This window comes from Crocuta crocuta, unplaced genomic scaffold, assembly GCF_008692635.1.
Source record: "Crocuta crocuta isolate KB4526 unplaced genomic scaffold, BGI_CrCroc_1.0 scaffold41, whole genome shotgun sequence".
Taxonomy (NCBI): domain Eukaryota; kingdom Metazoa; phylum Chordata; class Mammalia; order Carnivora; family Hyaenidae; genus Crocuta; species Crocuta crocuta.
In genome coordinates, this window is record NW_027529428.1 from 15,037,260 (window position 1) to 15,058,430 (window position 21,171).

Sequence of the window (21,171 nt, forward strand, 5' to 3'; positions counted from 1 at the left end):
CTTATTAACTGTCTCAATGGTGGGCAAACATTTCCCTCGCACTTCGGCACAAACGGCCATCCTGACGTGTTGAACTGAATTATTTCCACATATGACTGCTTTCCCCAAAACCAAAGCAGACACTCTAAGCTAGAGTAAGGCTGATCTCAGGCTAGGGAAGAACAAATCCATCTGTTTTCTACTCCAGTATTTGCTGCTACACAGTTTCCTGTTTGGTGTCAACAGTAAGAGGCACACGTCTTCCCCACGAACCGCTGAGTGTGTTCCGTGTTTCTTCCGTAACACTGACTTAAGACATGTGGGAGTTATTAAAAACAAACTTCAAGCTCCAAGATCTAGCAAAGATGACTATTTACAAACCAACAAAAGTCTAAAACATGCATAATGAGTCAAGGGCTGTAAAGATAAACGGGCCAGAGAAATCTGTAAGCCTAGACAGAAAAATGTTTAGGAGTTCTCTGGACCAACCTTCACTGCCCCAACTGAGCTGTATGACACCACAGGCTCCACTTTCTCCCAACCACACTGAAAGATGCCCATGTGTGCTGAACATTCCCACCCTGCAGACGACTCTCTGGAGTGCCCCTCACAGCTTCGCTACCGAGAGCTGAGTTGTACATACCCCCAACGCCAGTAGTATTTGTTCCAAAACCTCATTAGGGGAGTTTTACTGTTAGTGTAATTAGCTAATCTAATTAAATATTAGATAAGCCATGAAAGCAAAAATCAACAGTGTTCTGTCTTTAGAAACTAAATCAAAAGCTTAGGAAAGACTTAAAGGTAAAGTCACAAACTACACTCTTTGCTGTTGAAATAGGTAAAAGTAAAAAATATAAAAATGGGAAAATCTAAAACATAGAATGGTGGTTCTCAAACTTTAGTGCAGAGGCCTTGTGAAAACAGAATACTGAGCCTCACTCCCTTGGTTTCTGAATCAGGAGTAAAACCAAAGAATCTGTACACTAAGAAATTCCCGTGTGAAATTTCCCAACGGCAACGACTTGTTGCCAACGGCAAACCTACTACACTCCAGGGAAAGGCCGGGGTCCTAATCAGAAGACAGCCTGTTTATGTGATTTTGTTAAAAGTGAATGTTAGTGGGATGTATGCATCATTTTTTGTGACCTACTGTTTTAAATGACTTTTTCAATTAATGGACAAACTATGAAAATCAAACTCATCAGAAGACACCTGTCAGATATGGGCCATTTAGGCAGCCCTGGAGTATGACAATCTATTCCCACCCCACCTCCCTGCACTGGAAGAGGGAAATTCTGACTTGATAGACTTCTTGGTTGAGACTTCCTAAAAACACAAGCTCACAGCATCAATGAATCCTTTATGAAAATTCCCAGAAGGAAACTTCATTGAGGATGGAGTTGGGAGGTCAGCAGGAGCAGCGCTCAGGCCCTCCCACTCCTCTTCAATTGCAAATCCACAGCAGGAAGAGACGGGACCTCCCAGGCAGCTACCCTACTATTGGAGCAGGAAGAAGGCTTCTTCTTCCCTGGCAACAGTCCAACCAATGAGAGACAGTCCCGACCCAGCCCCTGGGAAGCCACTGTACTTGGAACTCCCAGTTTACTGGGAGTGGACTTGTTTCTAATAGCCCTCCCAACTCCCCCTTGCCTCTATAACAGTCTGTATCTCCCCTTTGTTCTCCAGACTTGCCAAAGGTTTTACAGCTGGTAGCTCCCAGAATGCAATTCTCTGCTCTTCCCAAATAAACCCATTTTTGCTGGTAAATAACTGGCAGTTTAGCTTTTAAGGTTAACAGCTTTAAAGTAAAAGGTTAAATATCACTACCCAACTTACACATGAGATTTCTGACTCAGAGAAGATAAGAAACGTCGATAGAGGTGAGGTCGGCCTAGTGGCAGCGTCAAGACTTGAATACAGATCTGCTCCCAGATTCCATGTATTTTCCCCCAATTTTACAATATTGCAGCATAATCTCTGCAAGACTCAAAGACAGGTTAGAAACCACACTGGAGTCCCCCTCAATCTAAACATCTGTAAAACATGAAATGCTCAAACTTACACAGCTGTATGGACGAGATGGATTATAAGCACTGCATCTGTTTCCTTAAACTCAAGACATCATCTATAATCCGCACTTACTATTAAATGTCTACACAGGATCGTCAAATACAGGGCACTGGCAGGTAGCTGGTCTACCTGCACTGAAGCCAAGTTTTTGGCAAGATATCTGAGGAGAATGGATGACAGAAAGATTCACAGGGCAGACACAGCAGGTCCAGTGAAATAGAGACAACCCATGTTCAGACACAGTCAAAGAAGCACATTAGGTACACAATGAAATAACACATCTACAGATGGAACATTTAGGGACGGGTAGAACCAATCCAGGGACAGTATCACTATTTGACAATGCCTTTAAAGCAAGTTACTCATTTTAGAAACTAGAGGAAAACACACACACAAAAAAAGGCAGATTAACTCTGTCTTATAAGGTGGCAACGTGTTCATGTAGTATCATATGAATTCCAGAAGTAAAGAGGACCAGCAGTAAATCAAGAATCTAGGAATGATTAGAATGGCTGCTGTGGGTGGGTGGAAGAAAGGAAGGAAGGAAGGAAAGAAGGAAGGAAGGAATTCACAAACAGAAAATAACAAGTGTTGGCAAGGATGTGGAGAAATCGAAAGGCTTGTGTGCTCTTTGTAGGCATGTAAAATGGTGCAGTCGTTATGAAAACAGCATGGAGGTTCCTCCAAAAATTAAAAATAGAAATAGCATATACCTATCATCAAGCAACTCCACTTTGGATATATATCCAAAAAAGTTGAAAATGGGATCTGAAAGATATACTTGTAAATCCATGTTCACTGTACAGCATCATCCACAATGGCCTAAAGGCGGAAGCAAGCTAAATCCCCATGGATGGGTGAGTAGATGAAGAAAGTGTGGTATACACATACAATGGATCATTATACAGCCTTAAAAATGAAAGAAACCCTATCACATGCTACAACATGGATAAACCCTGAGAACATTATGTTACATATAACAAGACAGTCACAAAAACACAGACACTGCATGATTCCACTTAGATGAGATACCTAAAGTCGTCAAACTCAAAAGAAACAGGAAGTAGATTGGCAGGTATCAGAGGTTGAGGGGAAGAATTAGAGGGGAGTCATTCTTCAACGGGTACAGAGTTTCAGTTTTACAAGAAAAATTCTAGAGATCGGTTGTACAAAAATGTGCAGAGGGTTAACACTATTGAACTGCACACTTAAAAATAGCTCATAGGTTAGGAATAAAAATGTCTGGAATATTCCAGGAAGAGTATTAGAAATGTTCAGTAGAACTTGCTTAAGAAAACAAGAGTCTCAGAAGACTAGATTCAGTTTTAATCACTGTAATCTCTTAATAACACTAATTTCTATAACACTCTAGAAATCTAGGACTTCAGTGTGTTATTTATAATGGAAAGAAGGTATGCCACATCGGAATTACTTGGAGGTCATGAAAAACATTACTTATTCTCACCCAGAGAGATGTTCCCCGTTGAGTGAGCCATCATTACAGACGCAACTGTGCTATATTCTTCAACTGTGCTGGGACTGAAAACAGATTGAGAATTTCATTTTTAAATGATTGTTTAAATCAACAGTAAGGAAATTCAATTTCATCACTTTTCCCAGAATAAGGAAATTACATGTATTGTTTGATATAATTAAACTGTCTTCATACCATAGAGCTAAACATTGGTTTTATTTTCTGAAGGCATATGTAATACATCATAATTGTGGCAGCTCTACCCAGCAATGAACGGTTCTTGTGATAAGATCGGCTCTCCACTGAGCTGAGGACCCATGGAGAACAGAATCAACAATGTACGGAAAATGCAGATAGAAATACCTCTCAGGGCTTTAAATATTCTGCCCAGAATATTTCTCCATTCAATAGCTTGTACATTTATGTACATTTATCTCCAGATGCATTCTTCCCACGATCTACTCTGCTCTCCAGGGTCCTTGGCTCATCTTTTCTTTTCCACATTTAGAGGAAGGAAAATAACTCAATTTTCCATACCCCAGCTTTCAGTAACAAAATAAAGGGGAATCTCTCATTTCCATATATCGCTATCTCATATCCAGGGAGACAAAACTACAACTTCAGAACTAAGGGTTAATGGAATCATTTCACACTGAGTTCACTTTGGTGTATTTGCCTTACACCATATATGAAACATCTATTGATAAGCACCTGACAGTATTATAAAATTAAGCCCCCTAACAGGATCCATGAACCAATATGCTCCATCGGTAACATTTCCTTAAAAACTGCATGAGTACATTATTTGACCTGGAAGCCATCAGTTATAACCTCTTTTCTATGAAGGTATATTGGAGCTCCATAAGCCCATTTCTCAACTCCCGCCTTCTTTTATCTTAAACATTTCTAGTGTGCCTTTTGCATTCCCTCAGTGTGTCTTTCACTGTCCTGTTTGAGTTATTTTCATAGTGGTTGCCCTGGAAATTACAAGGAGTATTATAACTTAAAACATTCTAGTCTAGATTAAAGTTAACTTAATTTCAATAATAATCAAAAACTTTCCTTGGATATACTTCCATTTTCTTCCATTCCTTTTTACCATTATTGTTAAGCAAATTACTTATATGTTATAAACTCATCACTACAGGGGTTTTTTTTTATTATTGCTTTATACAGTTGCCTTTTAAAGCAGGAGACAAACATTATGAAGAAAAAGGCATTTGTGTATATTTTTCTATGTATGTCTCTCATAACTATTTAGTTACCTTTATCATTGCACTTCTTCCTTCATGCGGGTTAGTGTGCTGTCTAGTCCTTTCTAGGTTACTGCTTATTCTTTCATTCCAACCTGAAGGACCCTCCTTAATTATTTCTTGTAGGGCAGGTCTGCTAGCGACAAATTCTCCAGTTTCTGTTTGATTTGGTTTGTTGTTACTTTGTGGTTGTCGGTGGTGGCTGGTTTGGTAAATGTCTTTTTTTTTAATGTTTATTTATTTCTTTATTTTGGTGAAGGGAGGGGTGTCTATTTCTATAGACAGGGAGTGAGAAAATTCCAAGCAGGCTCCATGAGGTCAGTACAGAGCCCAATAGGGGACTTGAATTCACAAACCTTGAGATCACTACCTGAGCTGAAATCAAGAGTCGGAATGCTCAAAAGACTGAGCCACCCAGGCTCCCCTCGTTTGGTAAATGTCTTAATTTCTCCTGAATCTTTGAAGGAGATTTTGGCTACATACAGAATTCCTGAGAGTCTGTTTTGCTTTCAACACTTTGAAAATGTCTTCCAGCCTCCATGGTTTCTGATAAGAAGTCAGCTATTCATCTTACTGAGGACCCCTTTTATGACAAGTTATTTTTCTCTTCCTGCTTTCAAGATTTCTCTTTCACTTTTTCTATGTTTGAACTAGGACAAGTCCAAGTACAGATCCCTTTGGGTTTGGAGTACACAGGGTTTCTTTAATGTGCAGATTAATATTTTTTAGCAAGTTTGCAAAGTTTTCTGCCACTATTTCTTTAAATATTCTTTCTGCCTCTTTTGTTCTTCTCCTTCTGGACCTCCCATTTCGCTTGCATGGGGACCCTTGATGGTGGCCCATAGGACCCTTGAAGCTCTGTTCGTTTTTATTGTCATTCTGCTCCTTACACTGGATCATCTCTACTGAGCTACCTTTAAGTTGACTAATTCTTTCTTCTGCCGACTCATATCTGCTATTGAGCAAATCTAGTGAATTTTTCATTTATCATTCTTTTAAACTCCAGAATTTCTGTATGGTTCTCTTTAAGTAATTTCTAGGTTTATTGATATTCCCTTTGGTAAGATATCATTCTCATACTTTCCTTTAATTCTTTAGATGTGGTTTCGTTTAGTTCTTTGAACATATTTATAATAGCTCAAAGTCTGTGTCTATGAAGTTCCTATCTGGGCTCCCACAGGGACATTCTTCTGTTGGCTGGTTTTTGCTTTTTGGAATCCCCCCCTCCATGTGTATGGCACAATTTCCCATACTTCCATGTCTCTAATTTTTTTTTTATTAAACAATGGTCATTTTGGATAGTATATTTTAACAACTGTGGTACGAGAACCCTCCACACTGCCCCAAGATTTTTTATCACTGGTTTTGTTGTTCTTTTTTTGGGCACTGCTAGTTTGGCATGTTAATGAACTAACTCTGTAGATTCTATCTTCCCTATAGTGTGTGGTTACTGGGTTTGCCGCTAGATTTCTTTTTTTTTAAGTTCTTGTTTTCAAGCCTGGCTTCCAAAGAGTCACACCTGTACCTGTATAACTTAGTGGCCAGCCACTGGTTGGTCAGAAGATTTCCTTAAATGCCTGCCTGGGTATTTTCACCCTTTGCCAAAGGCATCCTTGTGACAGGTCACACCCTGAGACTTCAGGCAGCATATAACACAGCCCTAGCTTTTACTTCCTGCTTAGGCAGAGCCTCAAGGTCAGAGGGGATCCTCCGCTTAGCTAGGTCTTTCAGACACACACACAGCCTTGCACATGGTGCAGCCTTTTAGATGCCCAGGAATATGATGTGAGTCTTTCAGAGTTCCCTATAGCTGGCAAATTCTCCCCGATTGCGTTCTGAATTCCTGGCCAGGCTCCGGTTTGCCTCCACTGAAATAAAAGCCTTAAGCAATGGAGACAGTGCCAACATTCGCTGTTGTTGCCACAAAGCCCTGGGGGCTTTTCTTTCCCCCCAGCTGAGCAGGGCTCTGAGTCAAATCAAATAGCAAACCGCTCCCTGGGAATAGACTTTTCCCAGGGAGCCGCAAGTTTGGACAAAATATGATCTGTGCTCAGGGGATGGTGCTTTTCACGGGTCTCCAGGAGCGGCCAGAGCTCTCCGTTGTGCGCAACGCTACCAGCTTTTGCTAAGCTGCCAAGCTGAGGAAGGAGGAAACATGGAAGAAACCCCAAGTTCAAATGTCACAGGCCCCACTGTCTTCCCAGGTTTCAGTAGTTTTCTCTTGGACAGAGGACGTGCAGTGCTTTCGCTGGCTTTGGGTAACTGCCAGAATTCTGCAGTAGTTCATGTGAGCTGTGTTGCCCATGTTTCTGCTGTTACAGATGCAGAGCAAGTGCACTGAGGCCCCCACTCTGACCAATGTGGAAGCCTATCAATGATGTGAGATTTTAAATCTATTTTCATGTAGTTTTTAAGACAAAAAAAAAAGCATTTTAACCAAAACAGATTGTTTAAGAAGTTCTATGTTTTTAGATTACCAATTCTTTATCTGGTGGAAACTTCAGGAAAAAAAATCTGTATTGCAATAAATAGAAGAGAAACAGATCTGTGAGAGGGAGTAAACTGCATGAACAGTATCTCGCTGTACTGTATCTTCCTGTTTAGTAATACGTGCAAGGATCGAAAATAAAGTTGGTGTCTGGTCTTATCCTCTCTCGGTCCCAAAAGGCCTCTCCGGTCCTTTGTGGAGAACAGGAACAAGTTCAAGTGAGGAAGAGAAAGGCTACTCCATCTGGTCTTACTTGGCTGGCCGAGGCCAATTCCAATTCAGCTCGGACACGGATAAAAAGCCTCAGAGGATGGGAGTGGGAAATGCAGCAGAGAAGAGGAAGCAGAGCTCTGAACACAGGAAACGACCTTATCTCCCGAGGTTTCTGTGGAGAAGCTCGGCACAGAGAAATTACGCTTACCTTGGAATCACCCGAGTATCAACCAGACCCATGTAGTTAGGATACAGTAAGATGAGCTTCTCGGAAGGAAGAGTGATTCATTGCTATTATCACCCTTGAACACGGCCTGATACTGGCAAGCCAGGAAGAGCCCAAAACCATCAGAAAAAGGAAACAGCCTTGAGCAAAAACTTTTATTTTCAAAACCATTCTTTTCCTATGTTCCTTTTGCTTTTCTTTAAGATTTTATAAAGGTGTGTGTTTCTTATCACTATTTAACAAACCATCCCAAAACCTACTGCTGAAACAAACAAACAAACAAACATTTTATTGGCTGGTAATTCTGCAATTTCAGCGGGGCTCAGCAAAGCAGTTCTTCTGCTCACTGCGCTGGTGATCACGTGCATGACTGCCCTCTGCAGGCAGGTAAGGAGGGCTCAGCTAGACTACCGCTCGACTAGGCTTCTCTCTCCAGGTCATCTCCTGGCCTCCCTCTCCCCATGTGGCCTCTTTTCCACACAGCCTCTCTAGGAAGGTAACCAGGAACCTTCCATGATGGTTCAGGCGTCCCCAAAAAAACCCAAAAGCAAAAGCCACCTAGCCTTCTTAAGGCTTATGTCCAGACCTGGAAAAGCTTTCATCCTGTCACATTCTATTGGTTACAGTAAGCTACAGGTTCAGTCCAGACTGAAAGGGAAGGGACTTCCCAAGCGTGTGAATACCCAGAGGTGGGGCTCACTCTAACCGCCATCAACGCAGCAGACACCGAAAACATTAAGGCCAATGTCCAGGTGACTGGAATAGGGGCGACCACAGAAACTAGAAAATGGCTAAGCTAATGAAGACGGCGCAGTTATACTCAGATTCCGTTGCCTATCCCTTCCCACACTGAGGGCCAATCTGGGTGCACTGAGAATCTTAATTATGAGTAGGAGGAAAATATAAAGCTAATTAATCACTTGCAAGCCACACAACCTGGACAACTCAATCATTCTCTCACAGCCCCAGCTCCTCGACCATAAAATGAAAAAAATTACACAGGTCCTGCCTATCCTACAGTAAGACTAGAGAGGACAAATAAGACAAGAAATGAGAAGGGACTTTTAAAACTAAAATGTTATATGAAAAGAAGGAAGTATTATTTCTCTGACAGGATCCTAAGTATAGTCAACTTAGCTAGGCTCCATTCTATTAATAAAAGTATAATAATCATAATTACCCCATATGCCAAACTACTACCACAGCAATGATATAACACCTCATAATGGGCTAAAATTATGTTATATTGTGTTCCTATGAAGAATAACAAAACTCGTACCGACTATGGCTTATTGTTATCTAATTATACGTCAGGTGCAGGTAGGTGAACTATAACCCTTATAATAGCAACAAGGTAGGTATTATTCCCCTTTTACAAATAAATAAAATCCCATGGTCACCCAACTAGTGCGTGGAAACTCTATGATAAATGTTTAAAGTATAATAGGCACATGAATATACACCCGCTGTCTGAATTAAAAACAAAGCCAGGGCTATCAGGCTTTCAGGTAAGTCTTTCAACTCCATCAAAGTATCCCCTTCTCACAATCTCTATTTTTATACACAGCTACTAAAACCGTAATCACAGCAAACATATCTAATTAACATGAAAAATTCATCACCTTCCTCATCTTCAACATGGCTTCCCATTTGAAAAGTAGCTTCATTTTTCTTAAACATCTAATCTTCAATGCATCAACCAAGACATTACGAGTAATGATGGCTGTATTACAATGTGGGAGTACCAAATGGGGGAGAAAAAAAAAAACATGATACCTTTACATGCCACAATGTCTCAAAAACAAACCCCGACATAATAGCAAATATTTTTATATGGCAAAATATGTACAGTATGAATGACCAACAAAAATCCATATCCTTATTAATTTTGAAAAGACCTTTAAGCGTAAGAGGAAGAAAAGACCATGCCCAGCAGGAAAATGGGCTAACAATACAAATGGGCAATCAACAAAAGAAATACAAATGACTAGCAAATATACTTAAAAAAATTTCTCATTAGTAATCAGAGGAATGCAAATCCAAGGGAGACATTTTTTCAACTACAGGATTGGCAAAAATACAAAAAAATTACAAAGATTAATCATCGTGTCAGAGAGCATGCAAAGAAATAAAACATTAAAACACGATTCTAAAAAACAAAGCAAAACAACAACAACAAAAAACTATTCTTGAGAGTATAGAAAGGCATGAGCTTTCCAGAGAGCAAGCTGGTAGTTCGAAAAACATTCAAGATACACCCAGCCTTCTACCCAGCAATTCTATTCCTAACAACTCATATAAAGGAACTCACTGGATGCTGCACAAAAATGTATACACAATAACTCTTTGTTAACACCAAACTACAGGCTACCACCTCAATATTCATAGAGAACTGCTTAACTCAATCGGTAACATTCATACAATGGCACTAACATGTTTTTTACTGTGAACGAAATGTTGATAGGAGTGGCAAAGTTAAAAAACAAACTGTATGACCCAATTTTTAAGAGGAAATGCACGTATTTTTGTGTTTGAAGGGAGAGAGAACATGCACATGTGTGAGAAGTACACCGTAGAATGCCACATGCACTCGCTAAGACACAAATCCTGAGAAGACAGAGCAGTAATCTTGCGGGCACGTGTGATGTCGTCTTTGAACAGAATGGTGATTCCTTTTTACTCTCTGTACCTTTCTGTATTTGCTGAAGGTTTTACATTAAGCATGTATAACTTTTATAGTCACAACACAATCAAAGAATTTCCATTTAAAATAATCTCCACTATCTCCATCAGCCTGAGGCTCTGTTAACTTTCAACCATTATTACTTTTACTATAAATACTGACTAAAAAGCAGTTGATGAGGATACTGAAGGAAAATTTACATTTATTCCTCTTTCAAATAACAAATGAAAACTCATAAATCCTTCATGGGATTGTTTCCACTCGCAGATTTTTTAAAATTTGTAATTTCTTTTAAAATGTCACTTAAAAGAGAAAAATGAAGCAGGAATGTTGAATGCTAGAGCACACACCTGGCCTAAGTGTGCTGTATTACATATCTTATAAATAACTTGCATATGGACTGGACTGTATGTAAGGTCCTGGTCTAATTTGATTCTCCAGTTCAAAGAAGTACCATCACTTGGTATGTTAACTTGGGAGCTTAATAACTTATCCTCATTATTTACACAGTATAATAAGAGGTCTCAATTAGCCACGGGTAAGATTATCTACAACTAATCTTGCTTCTCAGTTTAGCCCTCGTGCCCAAGTGTAAGCAGTTTAGTTATTTGCTTTGTAGATCTCTATTCTGTTTACTTTGCATGAAGCCAGGATTCTAGAAAAAAAGAAATGCTTAAAATCAATTATTCAACTTGGACAGGAGATGGGCAAGTGGTCAGCCACTATCCTCAGGACTGAGAGTCTGAGTATCATCCAGATTTACCACTCCCCTGTCCTCCACCAGACAGCTCTGGAAACTTTGGGGGCCATTTTGGCTGTCACACTGATTGGGGAAGGGGGGAGGTTATAATGCCATTTTGGCCCACACATGCTAACACGCGGCAACGTAGGCTACCCCACCAAGAACTGTCCCATCGACAAGGAAGGACAACAGTGTCCCTATTGAGGGTCCATGATTTTCTTGCTCAGTGTTACATTTCTAGCCTACTACATGGCAGGCATTAAGTAATTATCTGTTGAATACAGCTAAAACAAGCAATTACCAGCACTGAGGGAGACACAAATAATATAAAATAATGAGGAGTGCCAAAGGAGAAACCAGGCTTACTCTGACCCGAGTCAGATCTTTGTGGCGAGGTTCCATTATACTCAGGAAATTCTATGAGACACATCTGTACCCAAAATATGCAGAAGAGCCTAAGAGTCCACACCCAAATGCAAATGATAAAGAGGATTATCTTCCATCACAGATATCCAGATACAGGTCTTCCTCTGTTAGCAAAGATCAGCAATTCTGTCAACTCAAGGCATACACACTGGTGCCAACAGCCCCATCTTGCCTTGGCAAGCGGATGCCAAAACGGCATGTAGCTTAAGTCTAAGACCTGCTGCCTTTAAATGTGGCTTTACCGTCCATTACCTGAGCAATTTACTTCACACCTTAACACACCACCCAAACCTTGGCAATTTACTTTACATCTTCTAATAGCAGACTTCTCATCTATAAAGTGGCATCGTGAAATGGGTTCACAACCCCCATGCTAAGCCCCTGGGCCAGATATGTCACAGGACTCAGAATCTGTAGTTTTTTACTTTTGGAAAGTAGTAACATATATATGCAACACCCCAGGTGCGTCTAGGGCAGCAACACATAATCATACACATTAACGTTTCTGTCACTAAACGAATGAATGTTCTGTTTGTGGGATAAATAAAGACTCTTAAGCGGCCTTATCTCATCCAGCTCAGGTTCTGCAGCTAAATTAGCTTTGCCACAAACTTAGGGAAACCGGTGATTTTCAGAGCTTTTGAAATTCAGAAGTGTATATTCGGGATCAGGGATCTGTAGTACCTACTTCCCTTGTAGAGATAACAGGGGGATTACGTGTTTATACATAGAAGCTACTTACCCCAGTGCCTGATACACAGGTAGCACTTAATATTGGTTATTGTTCTAAAATGTTAACTACTTGCTAAATGGGATACAAGGTGATGCAAGCTAGCTGAGGGATTCAGCCGACTCGTGTTAGCTGGGCGTGGGCGGAGCTGCTGCAGGGGTAAGTACAGGTCAAAAGGTAACCCAAGACAATTACGCTAATTAAAATAAAACAAAATGACAATTTACTGCCCCTAAATTGCAAGAAAATAATGGACCTGTCACACTGAACTCTTCAGTAAACATTTACTTCCTTTTGATAAAAGGGAGTTTCTCCAGGAGATAAGATCTGAAGATACTTAATAATTTCTGCTTCACATGTGGTTTCCTACTTGTAACTCTCAACAGCTTCCTAAACAGCTTTCTTCCTCTAAATAGTCTGATACTGAAGATTTTGCTCCAGGCAAGGCTAAAAAAAAATTGGTTTCTCCGTAACGTAAAAAATTAAAATTAAAACCACAGTGAAGTTATCGAGCACAGCAGGATTATAGCAAAACTTGAGAAGTTAAATGGTAAAGCAAGAAGTATGGTGAACCCACCTCCCAAATGAGGGAAGTCGAATTCACCCCTTAATCCCCTCCCTGTTCTATTGGTTTTCCTGACCCAAACTCCTAGAGACTGGAAGCCTCAACTGGGGGAATGAAGAGAACGATCACTTGTGAAGCACTGCTTGGTGCCATGTATCCGGGATATGTTTTCACAGTTACAAGGCAACAATTATCCTCCTCACATTAATAATAATATTGAATTGGTGGGGCACCTGGGTGGCTTAGTCGGTTAAGCGTCCGACTTNGAATTGGTAGGTGAGCGAACCATGATTCAAAGTCAAGTGAGACTAACTCAAAACCCCACATGCTACTTGGGACTAGATCCCCTGGCCAAAGGAGAGAGTGTCGTCCTCACACTCTTGACTCTTGCCTTCCTTCATATGGTTTATTTTGAGAGTGCACACAATAACGTGGGACTTACATTATCTCTCAGAGTAAAGGCATTTTAGTTCTTTCTATGATCCTGAACTGAAAATGTACTTACAATTTTATCTTGTCTCTGAAAAATTAAGGGGATCTCCATAAATTTCATGCATCTTTAGTTGAAGAGCAATATATAGGGGCACCTGGGTGGCTTAGTCGGTTAAGCGTCCCAACTTTCGCTTACGTCATGATCTCGCGGTTCATGGGTTCAAGCCCCGCTTTGGGCTCTGTGCTGACTGCCAGCTCAGAGCCTGGAGCCTGTTTCAGTTTGTGACTCCCTCTCTCTCTGACCGCCCCCTGCTCACGCTGTCTCTCTCTCTCTCCCCACTAAAAATAAATAAAACATTTAAAAAAAAAAAAAAGAAGAGCAATATATATACATATTGCATTGTTACCAATGAGCAGCACAATTATAATCCAAGAGCCTTCAGCTTGGTAGAGATTTTAAGGATAAAACATACATTTAGTTGAACAGCCATACTGGTCATAAAGATTTTTATGGGGTATGACCTCCCAAATATCCCTCTATTACCACTTCAGAGTTTAATGACCTTTCAGAGAAGGTGTTCTTTACAACAAACTGGAATCACCCTTTCTATAATTTCAGCTCATTCTACTTAGGTCTGAGTTTCAAGGAGATAACTTAAGGCTCTAACATACCTGTCATTTTGCTGTTTTATTACTTTTAGCTGAAAGTTTGTAGCAAAAATGAAAAGAAGTACAAATATATTTGAAAACATTTCAAAGTCTTTCTCCCCCTTCTTTCTATAAACTAAACAAGTGATTTCCATGACTTGAACCTTTCCTCACTCCTGTCAATGCCCATTATGCTGCTCTTTCCAGTGCCTCTCCAATTGTTCTGTGTTCCTAATATCTTTGGAGAAAATAATTGAATATTATTAGTTTGAAGTGTTTAGTAAACTAAGGAGCTCAATGACGAGTTTAAAAAAAAAATACTCCAGAGTCACGCTCATTTTTAAATGTACATAACTGCTGACATATTTTCAACTTGTAAAATGCTATGATTTGAGTCTAAACAATTACTCTCATCTTGAATGTGTGTGATTAACCTTTAACCATTATTAAACTTCATGATGTTTTGGTTGGACCACTGAGGGGATTTATTTTCTATCTGTAGAAGGAATTTCATAGGCTGTTACGATAAGGCTTAAATGCATATTTGAGGAAGATGGGTACACATTTGGAATCCATTATTATCGAAAACTTATAATTCTATACAATGAAGGAACCATGCTTTGACACTATTAACATTACTACTACTATAAATGCTACTATACCCTAGAATTTTCAAGGCTCTATACACACATAGTAGCTAACGGAAATCACTTTTAAGAACCAATGTATTGGGGCGCCTGAGTGGCTCAGTCAGTTAAGTGTCTGACTTCGGCTCAGGTCATGATCTCACAGCTCGTGAGTTCAAGCCCCGTGTTGGGCTCTGCTGACAGCTCAGAGCCTGGAGCCTGCTTGAGATTCTGTGTCTCCCTCTCTGTCTGCCCCTCCCTCCCTCACACTCTCTCTGAAAAATAGATAAATATTTAAAAAAAAAAAACTACAAAAAAAAAAGAACCAATGTATTTAACTACCAGACTTATCACTACCACTTTATGGCCAAGACATAATAATATTTAATATGGACAGTTCGTATTTGAGTTTTTAATATTTTTTCTTTTTTTAAAACTATCCTGTTCTATTTTTTTTAATGTTTATTTTTGAGAGAGAGTGCAGGCGAGTGTGGTAGGGGCAGAGAGAGGGGGACAGAGGACCCCAAGCAGGCTCTGTGCTGACAGCAGTGAGCATGAAGCAAGGCTCAACCCGACACACCATGAGGCCATGACCTGGGGTGAAGCCGGACACTCAACCAGCTGGGCCGCCCAGGCGCCCCTAAAACTATCCTACTATTTTAAAGCCAATTATTATTGGCCCTGGTAAACATTGTATCCTGTGTACTGTGTTAATTCAATAAATACTGGTGGAAGAGGAACAGAAGTAAAGAAAAATGCCAAGAGTCTAATTTGTGTTTCCACACCCACAATGCCAGCAGGAGAAGAGGTACATAACCTTGACCATCACGTGTAGTGTCATGTAAGAACAAAGCGGGAGGCATCGTTTGTGGCTCTAGTTTACCGTCCTTGCACAGAGGGAACCGGCGCAGAGCAGTGGCTCTGAAGCCGGATCTTCTACTGAACCCTCCTTTCCGGCCACCAACATTTCCCAAGCGTGGCCCGTGAAGAGTTTTGTGATTGGAAAATACAATGTGAAAATTACTAATACAGTGGATGAAAACAGAAGAAGAGTCACAAGATCTGGATTCATATCACATGCCAGGCCGTCTGTCTACCACCTCTGGAACCCTCAAAGGTGTTTCTTAACCTGTCAATCTCAGTTTCTACATCCATAGCAAGAAGACAACCTCTACCCCATACAACAGACCAGGTGAGATAAATAAGATGCTGACCACACAAAACAAGTTTGTAAGGTGTGATGTGCTATGTAAAGCGTATCTTATATACTATATATAATTATTACGTATACTGTCCTATATTATGGCATATAGATTACATACGTAGTTTAATCACTGTCTTACAGGCTATGTCATAATGTAAAACCAAACATCTTCCCTCCCGACCATTCCCCTCCCAGGACCATTTCCTTATTTCACACACAACAAAGACATTCAGTGTCATCTCAATGAAAGAAGCTCCAAACACTGGACTAAAAGGAAAGAGGTGGGAAGAACAGACACAAAGAATTGTTCTCCTTTGCTTCTCAGGATAACTCGAGGGAAGTTCAACTCCCACTACTTTTCCTAACTGAAGGACTCCACTGGCACCTCTACTGGTGATTTTAAATGTCCTCTAAGCTATTTTTAATAAACACTGACTGTAAGCACTTTGGGTAGAAGTGCGCTATGAAAATGCTGTTCTCCAGACCCATGCTGGCTTCTGCAAACACTAGGTGTGAGATCCACGTTCAGGTCCGATGTACTCAATCATGAAAGTGGAGTAACGGGGAAAAAGAATATCAAATTCATGTGTTTCATACAGACAACTCGAACAGTTTGAGAGATATGATAAAGTTCTAAGACTTCCTCGAGAAACTATTTGAGAGTTGGTACTCTCTTAAATATACTGCCTCTGTAAAGATTATAATAGGTCTTCAATTATAGCTCCTATACATAAATGCAGGGTTTTTTGGCTAGAGATCATGGCGCAAAGGTCTTAGACACAAAGCTATTCAGTGTATCTTTCTTGCAACCTTATATCCATAAAAAAATATTGGAAAGTGTACAGGAGAATTTCTGGTGAGCCCTGTGGAAAACCTTTATCAAACTAGAGCTGCGGGGTGAAGGATACAGCTCCAGTTTATTTCTCTTGAATATTCCCTAAGTCTCTGAAGCAGTAGATTGTGGGATTATCTTCCCACAGAAGCTGAATATTGAAGAAATGTTAAAATAGCAATGTTTTATCATACTGAATGGGCTGGCAATTGCACTTCAACTACGCAGAAATCAAAGGAAGGAACCTGGGTACAAATGTAATCTCAAAGACCAATGATATTGAACATGTACTCAGACTGTACACCTGTCCCTCTGGTGCCCGCCCCCACCACTCACCTGATCCCTACCCCTGCTCCTTTCTCCTTTCTGAATGCCAATGCAAGGCTTCTCTTTAAAGTACTGTTGTAGTGGAAGCAGAAGTTCCCACACCAAACCGCTGCACCTTCCCACATAACCAGCCCATTATTGAGTAGGAGAATTATGACATCAGCAGCCCGTCAGCCAATTACTCTACCGAATAGTTTACGTCCACCAATCCACATGGCGCCAGGTCACGGGCTGGATTTCATAAGCATAGCTGCTATATTTTACTATCTTTAATTTGAATTTACTGTGACACGGGCTTCACACTTGGCAATCTGTTAAACAAAAGAAATGCATGTGGCAGGGGCGCCTGGGTGGTTCAGTGGGTTAAGTGTCCGACTTCAGCTGAGGTCATGATCTCGCGGTTTGTGGGTTTGGGCCCTGCGTCAGGATCTGTGAGCCTGGTTCACGTTGTTTCTGGCTCTCTCTGCCCCTCCCTCGCTTGTGTTGTCTCTAAAATAAACATTTAAAAAAAAAAAAAGAAAGAAAAATGTATGTGGCATTTCGTTGCATTTTAGTTGACTGTCATTTTGGAATGCCACACCCAGATACCACGCAGGGTAACACATGGGTACACAAGGTGGGAAAGACTAACTCAACAGTCTCATGTTTGTGCTCTCAGTAAGCCACCCTGAGCAGCCCCCAGAATTCCATATTACAGGAGCCCTGATGCTCTTTCTGACAATTCCCCCATAAACTGTGTGTTAGCACACATTTTCAGTGCATGATGCCCTTAACCCTACTTAGGGCATGTTGGGGAGGAAGGTGGGAGGGAGGGGTTCTTTTGAGGTTTCCAGAGCCCCACAGAAAGCTAAGCTATCCAAAACACTTAAAAATAACTATACCCTGGGGCACCTGGCTGGCTCAGGCAGTAGAGCCTGCAACTCTTGATTTCGGGATGGTTGAGTTCAAACCCCACATTGGGCATAGAGCTCCTGAAACAAGTAAAAAATTAAAACACAAAGTAACTTTAACCACATAACAATGTGAAGAAGAATTTAACACTATGATGTCTTAAACAGGTACAAGCAGTGAAAGAAAATACAGTTCCTCACAATGTTCACTGCTGCCAACTATCGAGAGGAAAAAAAACCTACCTCAAAATCTTATATATAAAAACAGCTCTCAAAAATCCTTGTACATGAGACCCCCTATTAGACACTTTAAAATACTCTGCTTTGTGTACCTACAGTTCATAATGTGTAGAGAACATGTGATCAATTACCTCATATTCCTTCCATGAGCCAAACTCAATGTATTCTCTACCACAAAATGCCAGAATGACCAAGTGGCCTAAAACATTAAAAGCAAAGAGAATTAGGTTAACATTAAAAATGGATTCTTCAATGTATACATGTGATTATTTCATATTATTGAATCTGTAGATAAATATTAATTGCCAAATAAGTCAATTATTTTTATTTCTTTGCGTGACTGCATCAATGTTTAAGTTTCCAATGTAGTCGAAAAAAAAAACCGTTTTGACTTGATAGGGAAGGAGAGAGAACTTTTATTTCTCAAAGAATAAACATATTACTCTAATAATCAGAGAAAATGTAAGTGAGGGAAAATCCTGGAAAGAAGGAATCTTTAAAAGACTCGGCTTATCTAAATCATGAAGACGAGACCAAATAATTTGATAATCAGCTTGCTGCTCACACTTTGTCTCTCTCTCTCAAAAATAAACAAACATTAAAAACAATTTAAAATTTTTTAATAACAAACAAGATTTGTTTCTTAAAAATAAACAAGCAAAAACAATACATAAGCAGGTCACAAAGCTGAAGAAATTACTAAGAAAGGCATGATGATTCAGTTTTATGGAAATTATAAAAAGAAATCTTTGCTTCAGGGAGAACAAGTTAAGATCACTTTTAAACTAATGATTTTTATTTGCTAATAAGGTAATTTTAGGGGCACCTGGGTGGCTCAGTAAGTTAAGCATCCGACTTCAGCTCAGATCATGATCTCGTGATTTAGGAGTTCAAGCCCCACACTGGGCTCTGTGCTGACAGCTCACAGCCTGGAACCTGCTTCAGATTCTGTGTCTCCCTCTCCCTATGAGCCCCTACTCTCTCTCTCTCTCTCCCCCCCCCTCCTTCCCCTCCCTCCCTCAAATATAAACATACATTTTTAAAAATTTTTAATTTTAGGGTAACAATGAAATAAAAACATGTACTTAAGTGTATTTGCTTATTACCTGTGTTCATACTTTTTTTGCCCTAAATTTGACCCATGGGATTAGAGATCAATTTAGTACAGAGTATATCTGATCACTTAGTCAACTATAAACAGCATCATGGCTGCCTGGCATGATCTACTTTTGTTTGTTTTCTTTTTTTCTTTGAGGGTAAAGATGACATTAAGTGACAGTTGCCATAAATTTTTATGTGGGTCCATTAACCTTAGAAAAATAACACAGAAAACAGGCACAGCTGAGTATATATGAACAGGCAACAGTCTAAATACACATATTTGGGGTTACTTGAACAAGACAAGGATCACTAAAATAATCACAGGTGTTTGCTGTGTATTTAGTCGATTACAAGTCAGATACAGCAAAAGTGCAATCATCTACACTAATTAACACACCAGCCTTCTCAAAAAGAACTTAGCAATTTTAACCCTATTATCAGACTTTTCTGTTACTTTATTGTCATTACGAAATACAGGATGTTTTCTGACCTGAGGTATTGTACAGCTATTACAAACCAAGTGACTAAACCATACATTGTAACAACTTTGAGCAAAAGAACTGGAGTTTTACTAAAGCTACAATTAGATGTCTGTAAAAGTACTCTCCCAACTCCTTCCATTTTTTTTTCTCCAACGACCCTCCCTTATACCTAACTTGTTCAGTGAGTATCAAATTCGAAAATTCAAGCTAATCTACAGTTATCTGTGTCCTCTGCTCTTCTCCAAACAGGTTACGAGCATAATGGTTGCTCTGAACACCTTTCACCAACTCATCTGACACAAACATCACTGCTCAGAATCTCTTCGTTTCTTGAATGGTCTCAAGTCCCTTGGTCACCGTCACAGCTCACTGACGGTGCAGATTTGTGTTTGCCACTGGTCACTTTAAACTTAAAATCCAACTCGTTTCTTAAAGCCTGTTCTCACATACTATTAGTCAGGTATTCGTTTAAGAAAGAATGACGACTATGCTAGGCCCCGCCTGTGCAAGGAGTAGATGTACACGGTCCCCACACACAAGCAGCGCACACACCACCATGCCAAGCACAGCAAAGTGCTTCCCCCCTCAAAGCTCTTACACTGGCCCCACAAGGACTTGTTTTCCTTCTTCCTTTCTCTATCCGTTAATGCCTTTCTTCTCACACCTCTGGCACAGCTTTTCAAATATCTTCATCTTGCCCTTCAACATTTACTGAATCGCTACCATGAGCTGGGTAACGTGCTAGAAGCTGATTTGGTGCCACAGGATACAATGGTGAGCAGAACAGTTACTCGGCATTCAGGGCCCTCCTCATCTGTCCTAACTTTCTCAGCGGCTTTGTAACTCACCTGCAACCCAGTGACCTTTCACCTTTTACACTTCCATTTTCTCATACCCCGCAACTCATCAGTAAACACATCCCGCTGATCTGTCATTCACGTCGGATGACCCATTCCGGCACTGCCCTGAGACCCAGGCAAAAGGGGCCACTTCCCTGGAATGTTCCCCATAAAATGAGAAATGTGCCCAGCCCAGGGCCACGCTCTCTAACTCCTCTGGACTCTATCTCAGCAAATTCCCAGGACTCGGATCCCCTTGAGGAGCCCTGGACTACTGTCCCCAGGGCAGACAGAGAAGCGGGCATACCCACCTCCAGCCCAAGAGGTAGTCAAGACATAGCTTGCACGGACTAGGGCATGTGGCCATGTTACAGCAAAGAGCCCAGGAGATGGCGAAGAGGAGGTAGACTTCAGGACAGGGACAAGTGGACTGAAGGCCAGTCCTTCCTCTACCACTATGTTCTAGAACAGAACTCCTTAAAAATCCGAGAATTCTAAATGGTCATCCATCTCCTTATAAAGTTGTGTCAGTCAAATTATGAGGTAAGAGCATATTTTACCTAATAGTTTGCTGATCTACAGCCTTTAAGTATATATTACTTACAATTAGTTGTAATTATATTACAATTAGTGAGCTTCCATTTGTATTCTTACACCCGTGAGGGTGAGGGACGGGCCGGGTTTCGACATCTCATTCCCAC

General features: G+C 40.5%; 1 protein-coding gene across 8 annotated transcripts in view; it reads right to left on the bottom strand.

Moving 5' to 3' along the window:
• The window catches only part of RFX3 (regulatory factor X3), a 250,388-nt gene extending 229,488 nt beyond the window's left edge, over window positions 1-20,900 (bottom strand). For 4 of the 8 annotated variants that reach the window (XM_077759440.1, XM_077759435.1, XM_077759433.1 and 1 more), the window contains exons 1-2: window positions 20,782-20,900; window positions 3,515-3,588 (exon numbers count right to left, since the gene is read on the bottom strand). In XM_077759440.1, the coding sequence (XP_077615566.1) occupies window positions 3,515-3,588; window positions 20,782-20,837 (130 nt within the window). In that variant the 5' untranslated portion in view covers window positions 20,838-20,900. Of the gene's footprint in view, window positions 1-3,514; window positions 3,589-16,927; window positions 17,011-18,179; window positions 18,248-20,781 lie in introns of those variants that run through there. The other 4 variants (XM_077759434.1, XM_077759438.1, XM_077759437.1 and 1 more) reach the window with 4 other exon arrangements.
• Between the last annotated feature and the right edge of the window lie 271 nt (window positions 20,901-21,171).